The 13,588-nt window shown below is 37.4% G+C and overlaps 1 protein-coding gene across 2 annotated transcripts in view; it reads left to right on the top strand.

Moving 5' to 3' along the window:
- HDGFL3 (HDGF like 3) overlaps positions 1-13,588 on the top strand; it is a 75,721-nt gene that overhangs the window by 38,591 nt on the left and 23,542 nt on the right. For both annotated transcript variants that reach the window (XM_007470066.1, XM_007470065.1), the window contains exon 2: positions 11,845-11,921. In XM_007470066.1, the coding sequence (XP_007470128.1) occupies positions 11,845-11,921 (77 nt within the window). The remainder of the gene's footprint in view (positions 1-11,844; positions 11,922-13,588) is intronic.

The following is a 13,588-nucleotide window of genomic DNA, read 5'->3' as shown; positions in this document are numbered from 1 at the left end:
TCCCTACACTTACTATTAGGCACATTTCTAGCTTAAGAAAATAATTCATAGAATTATTTTGTGACTTGTGGAATCACAAAAGTAATACAAGAGAAAATATGGGATAATTTTTGGGTAATCTTAAAGTAGGAAAGGACTTTTAAGCAAGATACAAACCCATAAGCCACAAAGGAAATGATTAATAGCTGTTACTATATAAAAATTAAGAAATTTCTGCTAGCAAAAAAAATTTTGCAGATGAAGTCAAGACAAATGATAAATGGGTAAAAAACGTAACAAATGGTAGGAAAAGGGCTGACATAGGTAGACAGACAGACAGACAGGCATACAAACAAAATGAGCTTTTACTGACCAGTAACAAAACTAGACAACAACCCAGTAGAAAAATGGGCACGGGATATGAAAAAGCAGTTTATAGAAAACATAATACAAATAACTTTTTAACATATGAAGAGATGTTCAACATCATCTATAATTAAGAAAGTACAAATTAAAACAAAACAGCATTTTTCACATAGCAAATTAGGTAAGATAAAAAGATAATAAATTATTCATTATTAGTGAAGATGTAGGGATTTAGGGACTCACATGATTGGTGGTTTTAAAAACTTAAAATTTTTTTTTAATTGATGTATAGTTGATTTACAATGTTGCATTAGTTTCAGGTGTACAGCAAAGTAATTCAGTTTTATATATATATTCTTTTTCAGATTCTTTTCCATTATAGGGTATTATAAGATATTGCATATAGTTCCCTGTGCTATACAGGAGGTCCTCCTTGTTTATCCATTTTATATATAGTAATGTGTATCTGTTAATCCTAAACTCCTAATTTATCCCTCCCCTGCCTTTCCCCTTTGGTAACCATAAATTTGTTTTCAATGTCTGTGAGTCTGTTTCTGTTTTGTAAACAAGCATATTTTGTATCTTTTTTTTTTTAATTCCATATATAGTGATATCATGAGATATTTGTCTTTGTCTGACTTCACTTAGTATGATAATCTCCAGGTCCATCCATGTCGCTACAAATAGCATTACTTCATTAAAAATTCTTTTTTGAATTCAGTTGTTTTTAGCTTAAGTATTGTATGTACACAGTTTTAAAAACCAACTTGGCTTATAAGAAAGCATAACAGTTTCCTGTCTCTTTTTTTTTTGGCTGCATTGGGTCTTCGTTGCTGCACATGGGCTTTCTCTAGTTGCAGCAAGTGAGGGCTGCTGTTTGTTGTGGTGCGTGGCCTTCTCGTTGTGGTGGCTTCTCTTATTGTGGAGCCTGGGCTCTAGGCAGGAGGGCTTCAGTAGTTGTGGCACACAGGTTCAGTAGTTGTGGCGCACAGGCTTAGTTGCTCTGCAGCATGTGGGATCTTCCTAGACCAGGGCTCGAACCCATGTCCCCTGCATTGGCAGGCAGATTCTTAACCACTGCACCACCAGGGAAGCCCCTCCTGTCTCATACTGATTTATTGACTAAACAATATCAGTTGACTCCATTTTAAGAGCAAGGTTATAACCAACTTGTTATACTGCCCTCATCCTCTCTCCCCTCTTCTATTTTTACCAAAATATTATTATAAAATTTTTGAAACGTATCAGAAGTTGATATAAAAAGTGAACACCATAACCCACCACACCTAGAGTCTACAATTAGCATTTTGCTAGGTTTGTTTTATGACATTTGTATCCATCTAACAATTTCTATCCATCCATCAATTTATCTTATTTTTATGTATTTTAAGTTAATTTGCATACATTATTGTATTTCATTCCTAAACACTTTAGCATGCATGTAATTAACTAGAATTTAATGTTTATTTACATTTTTGAGGTGAAAGTTACATACAGTGAATATTCCATTTGATGAGTTATGACAGATTTATACACCCATATAACGCAAACCCCTATCAAGATATGAAATACACCATCACCCCAGAAAATTCTCTTATGCCTCTTCCCAGTCAGTTACCACTCCCACCTTCCCCCAGAGGTAATCACTGTTGAGAGTTTTTTTCCATCACAAATTAGCTTTTTCCTTTCTGGAACTTCATATAAATGGAATCATGCAATATTCCATTTATGCAATATTCCAGTATTACTCTTTTATGCAGACTTCTTTCATTTACCATAATGCTTTTGAGATTCATCCATGTTATTGTATGATTAGTACTTTGTTCTTTTTATTACAGAATAGTATTCCCTGTGTGAATACATCACAGTTTAACCATTCTCATGTTGATGGACATCTAGACTGTTTCCAGATTTTCACTATTATGAGTAAAGCTGCCATATACATCCTTGTACAGATCTTTGTATGGACGTAAGCTTTCATTTCTCTTGGGTAAATGTGTAGAGCACTATGACAGTTTGGTATGTTAAAAGATATCCACAGTAGATACCACTTCACACCTGTTAGAATGGCTAAAGTTAAAAAGACTGGCCACACCAAGTGTTGGTTAGGATGTAGAGCAACTGGAACTCATGTATTGTTCAAGTGGGTTTAAAGTGGTATAACCGGGCTTACCTAGTGGTGCAGTGGTTAAGAATCCACCTACCAATGCAGGGGACACGGGTTTAAGCCCTGGTCCGGGAAGATCCCACATGCTGCGGAGCAGCTAAGCCCGTGTGCCAAAACTACTGAGCCTGCGCTTTTGAGCCCGCGTGCCACAACTACTGGAGCCTGCGTGCCTAGAGCCCGTGCTCTGCAACAAGAGAAGCCACCACAATGAGAAGCCCGCACACCACAACAAAGAGTAGCCCCCGCTAGTCGCAACTGGAGAAAGCCCGCATGCAGCAACGAAGACCCAACACAGCCAAAAATAAATAAGTAAAATAAATTTTTTAAAAAATGGTATAACCACTTCAGAACACAGTGTGGAAGTTTCTTACAAAGTTAAACATATCCCTACACTATTACTCACTAATCCTTTTCCTAGGTATTTATCCAAGTAAGATGAAAGCATATATTCCCCCCAAGAAAGGTACAAGAATAATTTTAGCAGTTTCATTCACAATAGTCAAAACTGGAAACGGTAACAAATGTCCATCATCACATAAAGAGAATGGATGCAGTAGAATACTACTTGGCAATATAAAAGAATGATATTAGAATTATATTACTAATATAATATGAATTCATCTCAGAAAGACATGGAGCAAAAGAAGCGAATGACCAAAAACTTGTTGCTTTTTTATTTTTTTTTAAGTTCAGGAACAGGCAAAACCGATCTGTGATGATGGAAATCAGGAAGGTGGTTGCGTGTAGTGGATGAGAAATAACCAGTAGGGAGTAGGAGGAAATGTTCTGAGATAACTTAAAGTTCTGTACTTGATTAGGGGTTGGTTAAATGCGTATATGCATGTATCAAATTCTCGTTAAATATATTCAGTACATTTAAGATCAGTATATTTCACTATAAATTTTACTTCAATGAAAATGCAGATAGAGTGCTTCCCTGATGGCACAGTGGTTAAGAATCCGCCTGCCAGTGCAGGGGACACGGGTTCGAGCCCGGTCCGGGAAGATCCCACATGCCGTGGAGCAACTAAACCTGTGCGCTCAACTACTGAGCCTGTGCTCTAGAGCCTGTGAGCTACAACTACTGAGCCCACATGCTGCAACTACTGAAGCCCGCATGCCTAGAACCTGTGCTCCACAACAAGAGAAGCCACTGCAACGAGAAACCCGCACACCGCGATGAAGAGTAGCGCCCACTTGCCGCAACTAGAGAAAGCTTGCGCAGCAACGAAGACCCAACGCAGCCAAAAATAAATTGAATAAGTAAAATTTTTAAAAAATGAGTTTATTTATACCTGTTCAAGATTGAACCTGTGTGGACAATTGCTTAAGACTGAGGGAAAGATGGGGGAATAGGCCAGATTTTTTATACATTTCAATTTAAAATGTGCCTGCTATAATTAAAAAAAAAAAAAAAAGAGGGATCTGGCAATATAAATGAAGATCTTATATGACGATCATACACCAAATCCCTCACTTTTTACTATTCAGCCTGAGTTTTTCCATTTGTCAGATTGGCTCTCCCCAGGTATACTGTGAGGATGTGTTAATGCCCCATGTATGCTCCTCCAGAATCAGCAGTGTAACATGAATGAGGGACCTCAGTCAGTCATCTGGCCTATCCCCTACATAAAGCCTACAATAAGTTAAAAGCACTGTGTTCTAAGTGTATTGTGACCTCTCAAAATTATTTATAATTTTCTAAAGATGAAAATGGTGAGGTTTTTCAAAGTTTTATTGAGTGAAAAACAAAATGTCTTTCAATGTGAAATTGCTATGTCAACTAACAAGTGATTTTTATATTCTTGAAGATAATTAGGGACTGGTTTTCAACAGATTTTTTTTTTTTTTTTTTTTTGTGGTACACGGGCCTCTCACTGTTATGGCCTCAGCCACTCCGCGGCATGTGGGATCTTCCCGGACCGGGGCACAAACCCGTGTCCCCTGCATCGGCAGGCAGACTCTCAACCACTGCGCCACCAGGGAAGCCCCTCAACAGATTTTTTGAACTGTTATTTTGGAAGTTATCTCCTTATGTTTGGGGTCCTAACAAAGTGTTATTTTCAGAGATTAAGTTGATCAATTACCTGTTTGTTAATCCAGATATACTCAGATTTTTTAAATTCTTTCCCCTTCCTCTTGTATACATTTCCTTTTTCCATAGTGTGCTTTCCCTTTCTTCCACTACAGTAAATTTGTTGAGTCATTTGTAGACTTCTCTTTATCTAAAGCCATTTTATAATATCACAAGCGTTTTTCCCCTCTGTAATTTAACCTCACCTCATAAACTTTAATAGGTAAAATGGTCTTTTTTTCCTCCACATTCTTAGTCAGCTAGCCCCCAAAATTCTTCTTATTGGCATATTCAAAGAGACAAGCTTGTTCTTATTTCCTTTTCTTAAGCATAGAGACTCCTTTATACTATAACCCCATAATAGTTTTTCTTAGTAATCTGTGATTGAAAGTGGTCTGTGGTGTACCTTTCTCTCCTTCACAACCAGGGTCACTGATTGTCTCCATGTAAGTATAGGCTTCTTCAGGTCCTGAGTCAGTAAGGAAACCTTGGTCCTCGAGGAATATTTATTATGCACCAGTCATGTATCAGGTGCTGCTTTAGGCAGTAGAGCTATTGTGGAGAACAAAGCAAGTTTCCCTCTCACAAAGATTATTTTCTAATGTGAAGAAACAAACAAATACTCAAGGGCAGGGAAATTCTTACAATAAAAATAAAGCAGAATAAAAGAATAGAGAATGACAGGGTAAGAGGTGTTATTTTAAGTTGGGTTGTAGGGGAAAAGCCCTCTGATTCAGTGCTATTTGAGCAGAGATTTGAACAAAGTAAGGGAATGAATGGGCCACGAGCATTTCTGAGAGAAGAGACACTGCCAAGGGAGGGACCTTTGTATCTCTGCCTAGCCCTCTGGCCCTCAGGACTTCTCTTCCTCCACTCAACCCCACCCCCAACTACCATCTGGACTCGGTGCACAAAACCTCTAAGCTACCACACATAATAAATTTGAGCCACTGTGTGGAACCTCTTACCCCAGCATTCTGATAAGATTCCCCTGGTGTTGGTGCCTATCTGTAGTTTAATCACTTCCTATTCACCCTATTGGTGAGAGAGAGGATTCCCACCATGTTTTTGGGAATGGTTCAACACACAACACTGGGCAGATAAGATAGGCAACAATGTATTAGTTACATAAACTCACATCCCAGAGGAGGAGGGCACTGCATGCTGTACAGGGCGACCTGGAGGTTGCACTCAGAAACAGTGAACAACTCAGGCAATGGGAAGAAGACTTTGTAGTATCAAGAGAGTGGGGTTCCCACAGGAGGATGTGATTGGCTTGTCTGAATAATTACGAGGCTAGCAGGGAACCAGAACCGGGGATAAAGGCTAGCAGGGATTAAAAAGAAACTTTTCTTGGCCCCTTTGATGAAGAGGATTTTTTGACTAGGGGACCTCATCCACAGGAGCAGAGCGAGGAAGAGAACTTGCAGGTAGACCATTCGAGACCATCCCGATTTAACAAAATGTTGAGGCAGCACGTAATACTGCACTTTGGGTCTTACACCACAATCTGAACCAAATCATTTGTTGCACAGTGAGTTCTCTGAACCCAGCAGCATCACAAGAATTATCAGACTTCATTGCTTGATTAAGATAGGAGCTTAGATATCTGAGGATAATGAATAATGACTTAGTCAAAGTAACAATATAATGTTTTAAATTAACGTAGAAGGTGGTGACCCAGTTTTTTTAAAGAACTTTAACTCTTTAGCAAGGAACTTTTGTTGTTTGTTTAAAAACAAATTTAAGGATATGACAGAGTCAGCACAAAGTCCAAGAAGTTATTCTAGTGAGATATCGCTATCTATGCAGATTATAGGAGGTAAAGAATAACCTTTTACCATATTTTGTTAAGAACAGAATACTCCAAGTCCATTTTTTTATTTTAATAGAGAAAACCAAATTCTGGTTTTATATTAATAAATATTTGACATTAATGGATTTAGAAGCTTTCCCTTTTTAACCTTATGAATAAATCCATCAAAACTGAGCCAGCTTTGGAAAAATTGTAATATTTCATTGCATATTTTAGACTATTATTTGCAGTTATTATAGTCCAGGGCAAATAAATTTCCCTTTCCACAAATCTACAGCTTTCAATATCCAGGTTTGTCCTTCATTATCCTCTTTCACATTTTGGAACAACCTAGATACTTTACTTCAAGTACAAGACTAATCTTTTTCCATTAATAAACAAGAACACATGCCATTCATTACCTTTGCATACATGGTTGTATTTCTGTGTCACTATTGTTCTTAATACAGTCTCAATCTGCATATCAATTATAACTTAACCAAGGTAACTAACTTCTGTTTCACAGAGAAACTGAGAAATTTCTGTTATATACAAGTGTTTTAACAAACCAGCAAAGCTCATGGATACACCTAATACACACATCCTTTCCGCTACATAACATATAAAAATTAAAATCATATATATGTTAAAACTACACTTGCTGACCAATGTTTCAGTATTCTGTCTTACTTAGGAATTATTCAAAGATGCAAAGATGATCCTTTAACTCAATTTAATATTAGTCCAAGGTCTTAAAGTTAACTGTTGGAAATTATGTTTAATCTTAACATACCACAGAACATAATTACTGCTGATATAGAAAAGTTTGTCAGAATTATAATTTAAGTTTACGTTTTTCTTCATCTTAAACATTATATGGAAGTAATATTAGCTTATCAGTAGACCCATTTTTCCTTTTTTTTTAATGTCCATTTTATTCTTTTTTTAATTATTTACTTATTTGTTTTTATCTATATGATGATGCCTTTATTTTTTTTATTATTATTTATTTTTGGCTGCACTGGGTCTTCGTTGCTGTGTGCGGGCTTTCTCTAGTTGCAGTGAGCAGGGGCTACTCTTCCTTGAGGTGCGCAGGCTTCTCATTGCAGTGGTTCTCTTGTTGCGGAGCTCGGGCTCTAGGCGCGTGGGCTTCAGTAGTTTGTGGCACGAGGCCTCAGTAGTTGTGGCTCGCGGGCTCTAGAACGCAGGCTCAGTAGTTGTGGTGCACGGGCTTCATTGCTCTGCGGCATGTGGGATCTTCCTGGACCAGGGATCGAACCTGTGTCCCCTGCATTGGCAGGTGGATTCTTAACCACTGCACCACCAGGGAAGTCTACCGAGGGAGGTTAGGTAAGAACTTCAGAACTTAAGGAATTCAGATGTAAATTAGTATCTTCATGAGAAACCCCAATTTTATTTTCTTAAACTTACTTATATTACACTCTACAATGATTAAATCCAGATAAAGACAAATAGTTATTTTTAAACCAAAATTGTAAACCAGTCTGATTTGTTCAAAGATGCACTTTTATTACTTAAATTTGGATTCTTATATAAGAATACTTACGAGCTAACAGTTCCTGTGAGAAGGGTTTTTTCCTTAAAAAGCCACCACATTTAATATAGTGTAGCACTCCTTTAATTAAAAAATAGAAAATTGGACATGTTATACATTTTTTAAAATATTAGGAAAATAAACGTGCACTGATGCAATTTTGCGGTCTCAGGGTAAAAATCCCACAGATATAAGCAGACTTAATGTTTTGTTGTTGTTTTTATAACATCAACATTATTATGATTTTCCATTATCATTCTTTTTGGCCTCAGTCTTTATTTTTTTTAACATATTTATTGGAGTATAATTGCTTTACAATGGTGTGTTAGTTCTTGCTTTATAACAAAGTGAATCAGCTATCCGTATACATATACCCCCATATCTCTTCCCTAAGCAGACTTAATGTTAATCAGAAGAAACAAAGGCAACTCATCCACAGGAACCACAGCAGGAGGATGGAATGTTTTATAACGTATATCAAAAACAGCTGGAGGCTTCTTAAAACACTGATTCTTGGGCCTAACCCTCATTATGGTTCTGGACTGAGAACTAGCATTTCTAATGAGTCCGCAGGTGACACTGATAGTGAAGGCCCAGGGATGAACTCTGAGAACAAGTTTTCTAGGAAATGTGAGCTGCCTGCCTCCAGGCCCCAAGTCTATGGGACTTGTTAGAGTTGTAGACTCCAAGGGACAGAGCCTCAGTTCTAACTGACATTCCCTGTGTCTCTGCAGTGAACAAAGCAGACAGATAAACAATGAACGATAACAAAAAGGCCACCGTATTTGAAGTATTCTACATTCACTTTTTAATTTCTTGAGGATTCTTACGTTCCTTTATATTAGATTTTTGTAATCTTATTAGTGTCTGTAAATCAGTAAAAACAGAGCTCTTTCATTTTAAGAAATTTATATCTCATTTGTTAATACCCTTCCCAGAAACAGGAAAATGTTTCAAACTCACACAGGGAAGGGTAAAGACTCTCAAGTATGATAGGCACACAGAGAGCCTACGGCTTCAGGTCTACTTCAGTTACAGGTTAAAGGAAACACAAAATACATATACTCACTGATCTAGATCTCAAAGGGCTTTTCTTTCCAGTAAAAGCAAGACTTATTCTTCTACAAACCAAAAGACTATTGTACCAGATTATTTGCCCTGTCATACCCCAAAGAGAATAGGTCCCCATCCTCCTATTAGTGGGGAATAACACATTGGCTGTGTGCAAACCAGAATCAGAACCAAACATAGCCAAGAACCAGAAATAAAAGCGAAAATAAAAGTCAGGAAAATAGAAACAGTAGAAAAACAGAAACTCTGAAGTTAAAGTTCTACTGCCACTTGGTATTCACTCTAGAAGCCAAAACAAACAAACAAAAACCAGTGCCTAGGAGGTGCACTCTTTAATTGGTTCAAGAAGGTATATCCACTTGAACAACTTCGTATAATTCCACAAGTCAAAGTGTAATTTTCAAAACAAGACTCAGTAAAATATAGTGAGTGCATGTCAACATTTAACACCTTTATGAGGGAACCAGGGTGATGGTAAAGCCACTATTTTGGCATTATTCATTACAGGGGTATGAACTCAGATATTCAAAGGGGCCAGGCAAGCGATGGTAAGTAAGGGAAGCAGGCATTAACATCATTACCTAGAGAGTGGTGGGGAATGTAGCAAACTTGAGAGAACATACCTTGTCTGAAGGCAGCTGTTGATCATCTTCAGCTAATTGTTGCCTCCTGGGAATGCAAGCTTAGTATTGCTTATCCCTATCTTCCATATGTTTTCACAGAGGCTGTTGTTCTGGATTTAAGATGAATCTTCCAGTTTTAAAGTGTTGATACCTAATTCAGTTTTTTAAAAACACTGTATGAGCCAAACAAAACATTTCTTCAGGCCAGACATGGCCTAAGGGCTGTCAGTTTGCAACTTCTACAGTAGATGTTAGTTATATAACACAGTGAAGGAAAAGTTTAACCAAAAGTTGTGTTTTCTTTGAAAGAAAAGATTTTTTAAAAGGATACATTTTCAGTTTTCTCACAAGAGTGAAAAAAAAACATGATGTGATAGTGTTTTGTCGGCTATCAATTCAGTGCCTCCCACATACATAAACATACATTTCCATATTAAGTTCTATTTTTTGTCCATTTAAAGTATAGTTATTCATTTTCTGGAGATCTATATCATAGTGTGAATATTCTTAACACTACTGAACTGTAAATTTGAAAATGGGTAAATAGAAAATTTTATGTTATGTATTTTTTACCACAATAATATATGTATGAGAGAGAGAGAGAGAGAGAGAGAGAGAGAGAGAGAGAGTGTGTGTGTGTGTGTGTGTGTGTGTGTGTGTGTATAATTGAATTTTATTCAAAATGAAATTACTCATTTTAAATTGTCTTTGTAGGGTAGTGTATTGAATGTAAAACATACAGGGTTTACCCAGAAGTTGTACAGTCTGTAACAGGAAAGCCCAGAGGCAAGGAGATACTTTGACAGGCTGCTGTGGCCTTGTCAAAAGATCATGAGAACTTTGTTAGGGAACTAAATTTAGTAATGGGAATGGTGTTCAATTTGGAGACATTTCAGGAGCCAAATTGGGGAATTTGGTGAAAAACTGAATGTGGAGCTTGAGGAAATAATAAAAAGATTAAGGTTTCTTTCTTGGTACTGAGTGTACCAGTACTTAAGATAGGAAACAAAAACAGATTCAGAGAAAATTTGTTCAGTTTTAGGCAAGGCATGGAATTTCAGGACTTGAAGGAAACCTAGAGGTTACCTAGTGCAACCATCTCATTTTACAGATGTGAAAGTCATTAAGTGATATCTTCGATATCACAATTGAAGTCAGAAGCAGGACTAAAGTTTCTAGACAGAAAGTCCATCTTTTCTCAGTACACCAGGGCATCTGTTCTGTGACTCATGGTTCATTCAGTTCAGAGATGAATGTTGTGATGCTGTAGTAGTCCTCAGGCTGTCGCCATATGTTAGTTAAGAAGGCCTGCAGATATCTTCAGGACACAGGGTACCAGACCCTTTTCCTTGCTCTATAAACTCCAAGTATGCCTCTTCGGAAGAACTCCAGGCCTTTTCTTCATTTTAAGCTGCTTGTAGGACCTGTAAATGGAAATGGTTTGTAGATGTTTGTAATTTCATTCCTGGAGTTCAAAGGAAAGGTTGGAACTACAGATGGAGATTTAGGAGTCAAGGACCATTTCTTGAAACATTCTAGGGAATGATGTATATATAACTATGTAGCATTCTAAAGAATTTAGACTTTATCGTATGAGAAGTTTTCAACCTCAGCTGTACATAAAAATTGCTGGGTCTGGGGAAGGACTGATGATCTTTAGTTTTTAAAAGCCCCAGAGGTTTCAGATGCGCAGCTATGACAAGCTGTTGAAGGATTTGACACAATCAAATATGCATTTAAAAAGGTAATGTGAGCTTCAGTGGATGGGGAGAGACTTGCACTAGTCCAGGCAAGAGATGATATCTTTCAATGACTACATAGTATATTGAGTTAATTTTCTATAATTCTCCTATCTTGTAGGGTGGGGTATAAAAATTTGTTACTATCCCCCAAAAGTGCATCTTCTGTTTCTTTTTTGTTATTCTTTTGAATTATTTCACTAGGACAGATTCCCAAGAGTAATTCTATTGAGTTGAAGGAAATTAGTAGTTTTGGCTCCTGATTATGTATTACCGTAATAGTTATAATCAATTTACAGTGTTACTCTCCATATGGTGTGCCAAATATGACCTTTAGAATCATTTTATAAGGTTCAAGGAAAGGAAAACTGTTGGGATTTTTATTAGAGTGATTTTATTTTGAAATTAGCAATAAATTATCAGAACAATGTTTATATCATGTTTATGCTATTTTACATGGTTTTATCTTTAATAGATTGATGAACTCCCAGAGGGAGCTGTGAAGCCTCCAGCAAATAAGTATCCTATCTTCTTTTTTGGCACCCATGAAACGTAAGTCAACAAAACAACTTAAATTTTCAACAGTTCTAATTTGATTCTGCTAGACTACATTATATTATATGTTGTTAAAATCACTTTGTATTATTTTATATGTTGTTAAAATCATTATAATCAATTATATAAAATTGCAAAGATAATATATTTTTTTCTTAATGTAAAGATTTTTCATTTATTTGGCTTTTGAATATCATTTCTGTTTCTGCTTAAATGTTGGGCATGACCCAGAAGTTTCCTTTAGGACACTTTTAAGACCTAGAGAGATGTCTTCCATTCATATTTCACAGAACAAAGTTATGTTCTCTCAGTCTCCTTCAACTTGTCAGACCCTGAAGGAAACATACTACCTTTCTAAGTTTTTGTAATTGTGTTGGTCAGAATACAGATTAAGCTATTGAATAAAGGAAACTGAAAATACAGTGTCTCAAATAATATAGGAATTTACTTATTTTTTTGGAAACAGTCCAGGGATGGGGGATCTAGATAGATGATAGATAGATAGATAGATAGATAGATCTGTCTATCAAGGTGGATAGATCAAGGTGGATGTTCAGCTCTGCTCTAGGGACCCAGGTTTCTTCTGTTGTGTTGTCCTGCCATTCCCTAGGGCATTGCCCTTGTCTGCTTATTAAAAAAAAAAAGCAAAAACTGGCTCAGCAGTACCTGTGCATCTTCCAGGTAGAGGGAAGGGGGAGAGAGAAGAGGTAAGGAAATGACACAGCAGTTGAATATGTGGCTTACAGTTGCATTTATACCAGTGGCAAGAACTTGGACATATGGTCACATCTAGCTGTAAGGAAGCTGGAAGCATAGTCTCTAGCTAGGCAACTTTGTTGGGGAAGCAAATTGGGAGGAGTATCCATTAAAAGAAAAACAATGATGAGGCGAGGGACCCATAGGCGGTTTTTTTTTTTTTTTTTTTTTTTTTCATAGGCAGTCTTGACACACAGAACCTGACACACTGAGAACGTATATGGTTATTTACAACAAGGACACAAATGGAATAGAAACTGCAAATGGGGGGAAAAGCTAAAAACTAGATGAAATCTTATATTCAGATGGGGGGAAAAGCTAAAAACTAGATGAAATCTTATATTCAGGGTCCCCCCCTATGTTCATGTGAATGTTAGTAGAGCCAGGCATGAACTTTTTTTTTTTTTTTGCGTTACGCGGGCCTCTCACCGCTGTGGCCTCTCCCATCGCTCCCGTCACGGAGCACAGGCTCCAGACATGCAGGCTCAGCGGCCATGGCTCACGGGCCCAGCCGCTCTGCGGCATGTGGGATCCTCCCGGACCGGGGCACAAACCCTTGTCCCCTGCATCGGCAGGCGGACTCTCAACCACTGCGCCACCAGGGAAGCTCCAGGCATGAACTTTTTCTTTGCTTGCTGTCTCTACCACTCTGACATCTTCCTCATTCTCGTATTGAAAGGGAGAGGGCCATTTAAGGCATATTTCTTTCTTGTCTTCATGTGAGAAATTTATGTTTTTTTCAAGAGGTTAGTTTTATTTTCTTGGTTTTATTTTTATCTAATAGACACTTGTGGACTGTGCAACTTAACATGTTTTTCTCCTTGAAGAGGTTGCTCGAAGCTTAGAAATAAATGTTTTACCTATAGTAATAAGTGCGTAGGGCTTTGTGATACCCATTATTTCCCTCA

The sequence above is a fragment of the Lipotes vexillifer genome, unplaced genomic scaffold (assembly GCF_000442215.2).
Source record: "Lipotes vexillifer unplaced genomic scaffold, Lipotes_vexillifer_v1.1 scaffold532, whole genome shotgun sequence".
NCBI classification, from domain to species: Eukaryota; Metazoa; Chordata; class Mammalia; order Artiodactyla; family Lipotidae; genus Lipotes; species Lipotes vexillifer.
Note: the sequence above shows the minus strand (reverse complement) of the source record. Positions and strands in the feature narration are given on the sequence as shown.